Source organism: Carassius gibelio, chromosome B24 (genome assembly GCF_023724105.1).
Source record: "Carassius gibelio isolate Cgi1373 ecotype wild population from Czech Republic chromosome B24, carGib1.2-hapl.c, whole genome shotgun sequence".
NCBI lineage: Eukaryota > Metazoa > Chordata > Actinopteri > Cypriniformes > Cyprinidae > Carassius > Carassius gibelio.
The window spans coordinates 20,454,864-20,466,440 of record NC_068419.1 but is presented as its reverse complement, the minus strand read 5'-3'; the positions used below and the strand labels follow the sequence as shown (position 1 = coordinate 20,466,440).

At 37.1% G+C, this 11,577-nt stretch overlaps 1 protein-coding gene across 2 annotated transcripts in view; it reads right to left on the bottom strand.

The window, feature by feature from the left end:
* Positions 1 to 2,052: 2,052 nt before the first annotated feature.
* Positions 2,053 to 11,577, bottom strand: part of plod2 (procollagen-lysine, 2-oxoglutarate 5-dioxygenase 2) — a 41,572-nt gene continuing 32,047 nt past the window's right edge. The window contains exons 14-20 of one of the 2 annotated variants that reach the window (XM_052596183.1): positions 10,923 to 10,985; positions 9,648 to 9,761; positions 9,330 to 9,395; positions 7,000 to 7,104; positions 4,925 to 5,071; positions 3,601 to 3,726; positions 2,053 to 3,517 (exon numbers count right to left, since the gene is read on the bottom strand). In XM_052596183.1, coding sequence (XP_052452143.1) covers positions 3,362 to 3,517; positions 3,601 to 3,726; positions 4,925 to 5,071; positions 7,000 to 7,104; positions 9,330 to 9,395; positions 9,648 to 9,761; positions 10,923 to 10,985 — 777 coding nt within the window. In that variant the 3' untranslated portion in view covers positions 2,053 to 3,361. The remainder of the gene's footprint in view (positions 3,518 to 3,600; positions 3,727 to 4,924; positions 5,072 to 6,999; positions 7,105 to 9,329; positions 9,396 to 9,647; positions 9,762 to 10,922; positions 10,986 to 11,577) is intronic. The other variant, XM_052596184.1, reaches the window with a different exon arrangement.

The window sequence follows — 11,577 nt, the reverse complement described above, 5'->3', positions numbered from 1 at the left end:
CAGGGTTGGGAACCACTGCTTTAGACTGAATATGCAATTGGCATGCGCATAGAGCATAAAGAAGTGTATAAGGACCTTGTGTTTTTAAACTAACTAGCCAGTTCCCATACTAATTCTGTCAAATGGAATGGATATGCAGAGTTTTCGCAAGTTATATGGACTAAAAATCCCTGGATAGACGCTCTCTTAAAATGTGCAGTGTCAAAAAATAATCAATCTAACCATGTGGCCTGATCTGACCTTACACTTTGTCTGCTTTCACCTTTCATACTGATCGTCTTCACTACAGCTTTCCCTCTCAGCTCCGTTTGATAAGTTATCCTCAGCAAACCTGTAAGTTTATTAGCCTTGCGAGTTTCCTGTGACGCTGGTCTGCATCAATGTCATCTTTCAGAGCCAAGTACAGGGGGGAGAACAGCCACAAAGAGATCTTTCTGTACCCTGCTGTTGCACTCGTGTCTTTGACCTACATGCCTCCCTCTTTCGCTGCATTTCTCAGCAGCTTCTCAAATCCACAAACCCAGACGGAAACATTGAACAAGTCAGGGAGTTCTTCCCAGCAAACCCCAACCAAGAGACGAAAGAAAGGATCAGAGGACATATCCACCACCTTCCTTTGCTATGGCAACTTTCAAACTTTATGTAGTTTGTGTGGTCTCTGAAGGTGCTTTCACACTGGGATTCTTTGTAACTACAAATCATTGTCAGTCATTCATTTTCAGTGACATTTGTAGCAGATCCAAGATAGAAGCTACTGATACAAGTATAACTGTAATCGTGACTTTTATTTGTTGATAATAAAGATTGTTTAGTCGCTTTGCTCACCTTTACTGTTACGACTTATTTTGAGGTTTAAACTCAGCTCTGATTCCAGTTAAGATGATTCAGCTGCATTGCAGGAACTACAGTACATTCCTTTAATTGTTACGGTAAAATTCCAACATCTCATCAATCTCACTTAAATATTGGTTCAAGTATGTGTCACTGACCATGTTTCATAGATTGCGTACAGTAAATCTGCAGTCTGCTTCTTGTTTACATGTTCTCTCTCTCAACACAAGTTTTAATCTGTGCTGACTGATTTTAAGGAGACTTGCATGGTTTGAAAGAACAAGTGTCACGAATCATGTTAGTGCTCACACCTGTACTATATTACATTAGTATGACAATCAGATTGTGAATGTTTTAAAGCATGTCATATTTGCTTAAAGGTATATAGTTCACCTAAAAATGAAAATCTTATGTTTATCTGCTTACCCCCAGGACATCCAAGATGTAGGTGACTTTGTAGTCTGTCAGTTTTATAATGGAGGTAAATAGGTATCACAGCCAAAACATACAATAAAAAAATAAAAACACTATCAAAACCAAATTAAACCCTGTGGCTTACACATTGATGTGTAAAAACAGAAAATGAACAGTCTGCGCAAGACCGATATGGCAGATCACAGACTTATAAGTTCATTACCGCCACCTGTCTCTCAAATGGACCATTGACGCTCCCAATGGGAGTCTCAATGATCCATTTGAGAGATAGGTGGTCACAATGCAATTATAAGTCTGTGATCTGCCATAAAGCAAGAAGAAGAAGACGCCTCAAGCTCCTGCTGCTGAGAACGTGCTCAGGAGAGTTCTGTTCAGTTTCTTGCACAGACCAATTGTTTTGTGTCTTTACACATCAATGTATTTTCACAAGCTGCAGGGCTTTAATTTAGTTGTGTTTATGTTTTAGCCATAATTCCCATTTGCATCCATGATAAGACTGACAGACTGCAACAATTTGTGTTAAAAAATTATGTTTGTGTTCTACTAAAGAAGCAAAGTCACCTACATCTTGGATGCCATGGGGCTAAGCAGATAAAACATCAAATTTTCATTTTTGGGTGAACTATCCCTTTAAGTGTAAAAATAAATGTTTTAATTTTTAAAAAACTTAGCAGTTAAATTATTGGACTGTTCTTGAGCTGGCTTGATAATATTTTTGTTTTATTAAAACAATAATAATAATAAATCAGCAAAATGCATTTATTGTTAACTGAATATAGACAGCCATTTCTCTTTAAAAACATCTTTTATTATTTGCACAATTTCAAAATAAGTTAAGAGACTGACCTGGCAGAAACATTTGTATGGAACAAGAGATTGTAAAGCATTTGACATCTCCGAGACATTTTCAGTTCAGAAAATAAGGCAGTCTACAGTAAAGACACCTTCAGAAAACTTTGTCCACACAAAAAAAAAAGAAAAAGAAAAAATCACAAAGGATTAATTTTAAATCCTGACGTTTTTTGTTGTGCAAACATACAAAATTATACTTACTTTGTTGACAGCATATTTTTATTTCATATCATGCAACCCTAGTAATTAGGATTCATGTCTTCTAAAAACATGGTCATCTGCGACATGGAGGAACCACTGAAGTTATATCATTAACACTAACAGCTCTCCAATTTGTAAAAATCTAGTATTTTACAGTACTTTGAGCTCATTTTCCTTTTTACCTATTTTCTTTTTGTGTTTCTGAGCTTATAGCATCTGAGTGCACATTGGGTCAGGGGTTTGCCATTTAGAGAATCCCAACAGAAACTTAAGCTTTTAGACATTTCATATGCTGTTGAGAAAGAATAGCCCAAATGTTGTCCAGAAAGCTACACTTTGTAATGTTTGTAAGGGTAACAGGGTTGCACAATGTTTGCATCATTCTCTGCAGTAACATAAGAATGATTAAAATGCAACAATAAAGTGCAATTACACTAATAATCGGAATATTTTGCTTTTAATTTTGTTGCAATAGCACTAAAATATTTGTGTATTTGTTGGAATGTTAAAATATAAGAAAACATATGGTGTCCATTTTATTCCAATGAGAATAATTTAAATGCATATCATATTAAAATTACAATTTCCAAACTAGTAATAATAACTTTTTTTCTTTTTCTTTTTTTTTTTTTTTTTTCCTAGCAGGACTTGAAGGCAGTCATTGTGAATGAGTGCTAACGCTAAACACCCTGAAACAAAGCTATTTAAATGAAGAGTTACTGACTTCACCTGCTTTCTTTTTTGCCCAAATAGAAATAAAATGGTCTAATCTCTCATATAATTTTGATTAATGAAACAATGTCTATATGCATGAAATTCTGCCTGCGTGTGTGTTTTGTGTGAATGCATCCATAGATTTGACTAAACTTCTGTTGAACAGCATTTTCTCTCGACAGTAGTAAATGTTTCAAAAGACAGCAAATACAAACAGACACACAACACATAATCCATAATCAGTAAAAACAGACCAACAGTTGAAACTACACAAACATATCGAGGCTAGTAAAGTCCTAGTGTAGAACTTCTAGAACTATATATGAGTCTAAGGATCAACGAAGGAGACTGCTATGTAGCGTGTACCGTTGGTGGTAGGTAGTCCTTCATGAAGGTGGGTGAGTCTACCTGGATGCATGAAGCTCCAACCTTTTCTAGGAGACTCTATGGAACAGTTATATCTGTGAAATCGACAACCTCCACCCTGAAATAGAAGAAAATGAGCTGTGATTCTACAATGCATTCAAAACCTATTTTAGGAAATGTAAGGCCAGTGTATCAACTTGCCTGGAAATCTAAGCCCTTGTTGTTGAGGGCAATATTAATGGTGAATGTTGAGGAATCGTGATGTGGTCTTAGATAGGCTTGTCTGTCTGGAGTGTACTTCACCACAAAGTTCATAATCGCATAACCCTGAAAGAAAAACAAAAGGGAGATGCAATCAAAATCCAACTCTCAAAAGTATCTGACAGATTTGTTACGTTTTTTTTTTTTTACTTTTTCTTCTGTGGGACAAACAATTGGTGCACTATGTTCAAGTAGGTCTTTTCCAAACAGTAAAAGATTATAGATAAAATGTCTGTTTTGTTCCTCACATAAAATAATTCTGTGGCTTTGGAAGATTTGAAATGGTGCAGTATGGACCATATGGAGTATATGATACTGTACTTTTAACAGACTTGGTTACTTTTTACTTCCATTGTATTGAGAAAAAAAAACCTTAGTGAACGTTATTCTAAATTCTACTTCTGATTTCTGCTGAAAACATAACATTGTATGTATGAATAATGTCATATATAAAATTTTTGCGTCTACTATCCCTTTAATGGATGACCCACAAATAACTCAAACACATGGTGCCAACCAGAGTTCACATTCCATGAGTCAAATCAACCAGAGGACTAACAGCGCTTATCCAGTTAACAGTGGACAGAGCCCTCCTAAAAGACCGGAGCAAGAGAGAAAGTAGAAAATTACAGAGAAAAAGATGACTTGACTCATTCCATGAGTCACGTCAACCAAAAACCAAATAAAGCTCATCTAGCAAGCTGTGTTTTGGTTGGCTGCTTTAATAAACCTTCAGAAATCATGCATATGTCTAATGTACTAAAAAGATCCCGGTGGCTGACAAAATACAAAATTAGTTTAAACTGGGCAAATTATACAAAATAATAATAATGATAATAATAATATGCCCTACTTCGCAGCTCAGTGATTCAGAGATTGCAATTGAGCGTGTGAAGCCATGAGTCAAATTAACCAGACTTGATGAACTTCCAGAGGCCAATCAAGATAATTTCTGGGTCATACTTCACCCCACAAAGAAAAAAAAACAAACAATGTGTTTAACAATATTAGGTTTTCAATTTGCCCACACACAGAGGGCTCTTATTATATTGACCCTAAATCTTAAGATATTCTAAATTGGGGGTGACATATAACCATGTTCTTTACAGGCTTGCTGCGTTTCATCCTAGCAAGCATTAAAGGATTAAATGCCTCACTCAAATGTGAGGTCGAGGTTGAAGAGAGAAATTCCTCAACACATGATCAGACATTCTGATATAACAGCTCATTATGACTCTGTCCAGACCCATGCAGACTGGCTCACCTTGGTGTAATAGCCAGAGAAGACCTTGAGATTGACAGGGGAGATGAATTCTCTGATAAAGTGCAGCCATTCCTTATCAAAATCGATCTGTTTCATATGAATGTCATCTGTCGGGACACTCTCGTAGCCTCCAGTGATACGCTTGTCCTGCAGAGAGAAAACACAATGACTGGGCAATCAGTCAATGATAAAAAAATAAAAAAAACCTTGAATGTTATCAGCATTTGTGCTACTGTGTAAAGTCATCTAAAAAGTCATGTCCACTGGAATATAAATAAATAAACATCATATATAATTGACTAAATATTTACACATTCTACTAAGAATAAAAATCAGTCACTTTATTTTAACTGTCCATGTTACAGTGTAATTATACATTTAACTATTGAGTAATATTAATTATCCACATGTACTTACTATGGTTAGGTTTAGGATTAGGGTTTGGCTTATGCATAATTAATTGTTATTATAATAGTAATTACATGTAAAAAAGACACCTTAAAACAGCGGTCCCCGACCTTTTTAGCGCCAAGGACCGGTTTAATGTCAGACAATATTTTCACAGACGGGGCTTTAAGGTGTGACGGATAAATACACAAAATAAAATGATATGACAGGCAACCAATCGTAACGTAGAAATCCACCGCTTGAGAGGATTCCAGAGAATGCTGCTCAGACCACATCAAGCGAAATAGAGGACAGGTTGATTATTGCTGTGGAGGGTTTGCAATAATCTATGATGTGTCCCTGATTGCGTCCCTGTTAAGGACATAAAAAAATAAAAAATGATACGTGGGCCAAGGTGTCTGAGATTGTTCATGCTCCTGGTGAGTTCCTGATGTGCAGTAACGAAAAGGAATAATAATCTAATGATATAATAAATAATAGTACACTAGTCCCAGTTTACTTTTAAACAAATTTCCTTGATTATACTTGTTTATACTTGATTATATTTACTTAAGTGACATTTTCAATGCGGGAGTTTTACTTGCGTCAGAGTATTTTAACAGTGTTTTATACATTATTAGGTAAATGATCTTAATACTTCATCCACAACAATATTTAATGACGTTAACTTATAACGTTACCCTCATTGTGGTTAGTCTGCACAAGTTTAACAAGCTTGTTTGCTTTGCGGCCACTTTAAATACAAGATCAGTGTCAGAGTGCTCAAAATCTTTCTGCAGGGCGGCCGGAGCGATTTTTGATGCTCTCGACGGCACTGGTGTGAACTCACAGTAACGCTCACTGACTCTGGTCGCAATGGTGATGTTAAAACATGCATTAAAAATAAGATACACCACAAAAACGAATATAAAGTCCATGAAAATTTTAGCTCATCATAACGCTAAATCAATGGGAGCCTTGAGCTTGTTTCTCTGCAACGAGTCGGTCCCATCTAGGGGTAACGGGAGACAATGACACCCAAAGTGTATTCAGTCTACTCCGTAATTTTGTTTTGGTTGCTGTCCCTGAAGAAAACCCAGATAGGATGTAGAAAATGGCAACATGGTTTTCAGTGCTGTTGTGGCGATCTCAGGGCCCAGAACACCGGCAGAGTTGTTGTCTCAAACATACTTTTAAGGCTGCCATTATTTGTGCCACAGTGTTGTTTTGTGTTGAATATGTAAAAATATATATAATGAGCGAGTACATCATGAATCCATTTTCCAAACCGTGTTTTTGTCTTATCCTGAATTACCACGGTACACCTATAATTATTGTTTATATTCGGACTATTTAATCTGGTTGGGGTCGGCAACGCTGCAGAGTAGCAGAGTACCTGCTTGACTCGCCATAGATGTAAACAGAGAGAAGTAGCTCCTGCTACAATGTTCTTCCGCCAGAAGTTACCAACTGCAGCTTTAATGTAAGTTTATTCTTTCTTGTGTGGCCGGTACCAAATGACCGTTACCTGTCCGCGGCCAGGGGGTTGGGGACCGCTGCCTTAAAAGAAATTGTTACTTAAAAATCTGTTTCTCTTTTTTATTTACACATTTTTAAATATTTTTCATTCATGGCTGATCCCTGTACAAAGTGTGCAGACTGTTTTAAGGCTGGCAGGTTTATCTGACCTTGTGTTTTCCACCAGACCATGAACCATGGTTTTCCATCTCATCCACCAGCTCATCACAGGCTTTCTCCGAGAGCACAGGGAACCAGAAAACATCAGGGCATGGCTGTAGAAACATAAACAGGTGCTTAGTATCATCAGGTCATTTTTTGTGCTTAAGACCCAGCACAAATTTGGCTATTCAAGCATAACATGCTTTTACACTAAATAATCAAAACTCGTACAAACATCAATGGTAGTGTCTTGCAAAGAACAAATGCTTTTCTTTTCAAAGGTGGCTTCATGCAAAACAATAGTTTCATTAACTTCCTCACACAGTATTCATCTGAAAATCATAACAGAAGTAATTTGCATACAAAAGTCTAAAAGGTACAGTAGCAAAAGCAGCCAATGTAGGGATCAGGTAGATAATGAAGAATGCTCTATACTGTAATATAAAACCAAATCAATTAAACTTTATTAACATTATAAGCATAATTAATGGGGATGCCTCCAGATCATCTGTTCTAGTTCTGTTGCACTAGTTTGTGTCTATTGAGACTGAATCAACAGATCATCCAATCAACCTTCGAAACACTGGAAACCGTTGGTTTGAGTCCTGCCTCCCTTGAAGATTCTTTATGGCATGGATCTACCACTCCTTCAACTCCTGCTCCTGTAGAGCTACCTTCCCGGTTGATTAAAGGATCTGTGGATAAACAGTCTCAAAAAAGCCAAACTAGACTTTAGAGAATGGTATCTTCAACCTTGCTTCTGGAGAGCTGCCGTCCTGCAGACTTCAGTTCCAGCCCTGCTCTAAAACCCGGGCCTGAAAAAAAAATCTACTAAATCCAAACACACCGTGATAAGCTAATTTTGGACCTTAAATCTGCAGTATTGTAGATCAGTGTTTTGCCTCTTTTTTTATATATACACAACATTTCTTGAACCCATCATGGACCTATGGATTTTCCTTCCACTTCTTGCCAACAACACATAGTACTGTGATTCTTTTCTGGCTGGACTTCCATCAAGCACAATCAAACCTCTACAAATGATTCAGAATGAAGCGGCACGACTGGTCTTCAACAAGCCCAAAAGAGCCCTTGTTACACTTCTCTTTATCTCCTTGCACTGGCTACTGGTTGCGGATCGCATCAACTTAAAGACATTGATGCTTGCATAAAGAACAGCCTCAGGCTCAGCTCCCAAATACTTCCACTCAATATTATGAATCTACATCCCCTCCAGAAGTCTGAGATCTGCTAGTGAGCGACGCCTCATGGTACCATCACAGAGAGGCTCAAATTTACTTTCCAGAACATTCTCTTTCACCATTCCTGACTGGTGGAATGATCTTCACATCTGGAATGCCAAATCCCTAACAATTTTCAAGCAACAACTGAAAACTCATATGTTTTGACACTACTTGACTTCATCATAAATAAATAAAAAATAAATAATAAAAATAAAAATGTATTTGTTCCCTTTCTAGCTTTTTCTCATTTGAACAAATGCTGAACTTGGAATTATAAAACTTATTGTGTCTGTTTGCCTCTTTAAGAAGAACCACTTTATGTATTCTCCAGTTTTAAGTTGCTTTGGACAAAAGCGTCTGCAAAATAACTAAATGTAAATGTAAATGTAAATGTAACATCTTGGCCTGGTTAAAAGAACATCAGCTCTCAACTCAACCATAGCAAAGACAAAGGTCTTTTTTTTCTAGGAAGCCCATAATTCAGTAACATCGTTCAGCAAGGCCCATCAATGAACATAGCATCCAGATCAGGCAAGAAGCTGAAGGTTTCAACTTTCAACTTGAATGATTGATGACCATTTCAGCTTCGCATACCATTGTAAAGGCTTCACAGTCATGCAGATTTGCACTGTACTTTATCCAAAAGATCAGGTTCTGTCTGGATCCTATCTGAGTACTCTGTACAGCACTTTGTCCAGTCATCTCTATAATATGGAATACTGCAATGCTAATCAAACTTCTGCTATTTTTTCTTTTTGTTTTCTTTCAAAAATATGTTTGTTCACTTGGTCTTCAATCAGACCAGGATTACAGAACAACCAATGGTTCTGCATTTGCTCCCTCCTACCTGCTTCCACTTTTGCAAATCTATGCTTATCCCACAAGTCTGAGGTGCGTTTCCCAAAACCATTGTTAGCTAACTATAATCATTAGTTCAATTGAACTATATTGGTAATGATAGGAAACACTCCTGTATGGTAAGTAAATAAACCTTTACGAAATATTAACTTTAATTAAATCTCCATGGTGGAATGATTATTCTTACTCTACCCAAAAGGCATCTGCTAATTAAATAAATGGGAATGTTTGTTCACCTGCTCCAAAAGGTTGTCAGTGAAAATTCTGGTGTAGTTGGGATGGATGTACTTCTCTCTCCAGTCCTGTGAATAAGAATGAGGATTAGTACTTTTGCCCATTGACTGACCTGCATTGCAAACAGTGCATTCATTCAACAGGTGGACTTAAACCTATATGGAGGTCAACACAGATTTATTGTATATTTACCCTGTCAGCACTCCACATCAATATTGATTTGACAAATGTTGTGACAGTTGTGGAACCTGTTGTTTATGTAGTGTACCAGACACTTTGTACACAGGAAACATTTGATCACAAATCATCTAGTCACTTACCAGTGGGTTTTCAAATATTTGCCAAAGGTCATTGTTATAACGAGATGTGTTATAGTTGGCAGTCGAAATAATCCTTCCAAACTCATGACGATTTGTGACATACATGAAAACTCCCTGTGGCGGACAAAGAAAAGGTAGTTAGATACTACAAATGATGTCTCTAATGCAAAAAGTCGAATGAAAATAAAACAATGTAAAATGAGGAATAAACAAAACACACCATGCAAATAATTTAAAGTCAATGATGAAAACAAATCCCAAATTATCAGCATTGAGGACCGATGTTGGGAAGGGCTGTGAGAAGGATCGGAATGGTGACATAGGGAAGTGCTTGGAAAAGTGCAACTTCAGGAATCAACATTCTTCTTTACTATACTAGAAGCAGGGACAAGGGTTCTTGTACCTAAGTGCGGGAAGATCCAGACTTACTCTCAGTCTAGGCTTTACCAAAACATGTCTTGCACCAGTCTCAAACATATTGGTCTAATTGTTCATTCCAATGCAAACATTCAAATGTAAGTGCTACATAAATACCTAGACTGAGATAAGTCAAGGTAGTGAGGGTAAGTTTCATGTTACTGGTACTAGTGTGCTTGGAAGGGGGTTGCTCTTGGATATAGACGTTACTGCAGGAAAAACTATAATGAAGGAAATCTATTAGACCCTTCATTGGCCTTTCCACCACTGGATAGAATACTGTGTAAAAATGCATGGCTCAATGTATATATAATATCTGGTGCTTTGTCTAGGTTAACCCCATCAGAAAAAAAGAAGATGTAGCTTATCAAACTCATTAGCATCACTTTTCCAAAGGGTTCCGCTTGTTAGGAGAACACATCTGTTAGTGCAAGATGCATTTTCAAAAGTGGCCGTAGTTTTAAATCAAATGTTTGAATGCCTTCCAGCACATCCACATAAATTTATGGAATAGAAAAACCATGAAACAACCGCATTGAGCATGAAATGGGGGTTTATGGTTTTTCCACATGCATAGTAATTCATCTCAAAATTGTTTCATCCAGTCCTCGGGGACAATATGTTTTGTAATCTGACAACAATGCTTGTGATTTTGAGATTACACATACAGTATGAACCCCAAGGAAGCAAATATCAAATGTAAGTAGACGTTTTTCTTCAAAATCTGCCTTATTTACTACAATTGTTAATTTAGTTTGGTCGGGATATAACTTTCTAACCATTTGGAAAAGTGATGCCTTGCTTTAAAACATTTCAATCTTAAATTATGCATGATACAATAATCAAAATAAGAGGAACCTGTGGGGGTCTGAGCATATGGAATGATTCCGGAGAAGGAGATTCTCTTTCTCTCTGTACTGTCTAAAATGAAGGAAAAGCACCATGTAAATTATATAATGAGACATAAACAGAGTAATATACAGAGAGAGAGAGAGAGATTAAGAAATTAGAATATTAGGGAAGACAGGGACACAGCACATGTACAATATTAAACTGCATCAGAACAGCAGAGATGCCTGTGCACTCTTTTCTGCTCATACAATTGCTATGTGCTGTCTTTAGGTGTCCTAAGCAGTTAGCTGTAGACAGTTAGAAAAACATCATAGTTAGTTATTAGTGGTGTAGGTTTTTTAAGGAGGAGCAAAAAGCACACAGCCAAACATTCCCATTGGTTCAAGGTCACACTATGAATGTGAAAACTGGAGAGAGGGAGAGGATGATGGGCAGAGAACACACTGAATGCATCACAGAGGCTGCCATAAATGGACAGATGTGCCATGCTTTCACGATAACGCACTGAAATACATAGAATACTTGCCAGTTACATCTTGGTCACAGAGGTGCATCAGATGTTTCAAAGCATTAAGAAATCAGGCTGAATTGTCAAATGCAAACTAATATAGAACAATTGCTGACTTAGAGGTGAACTGCTTGATGATCTACTGAATCTGTA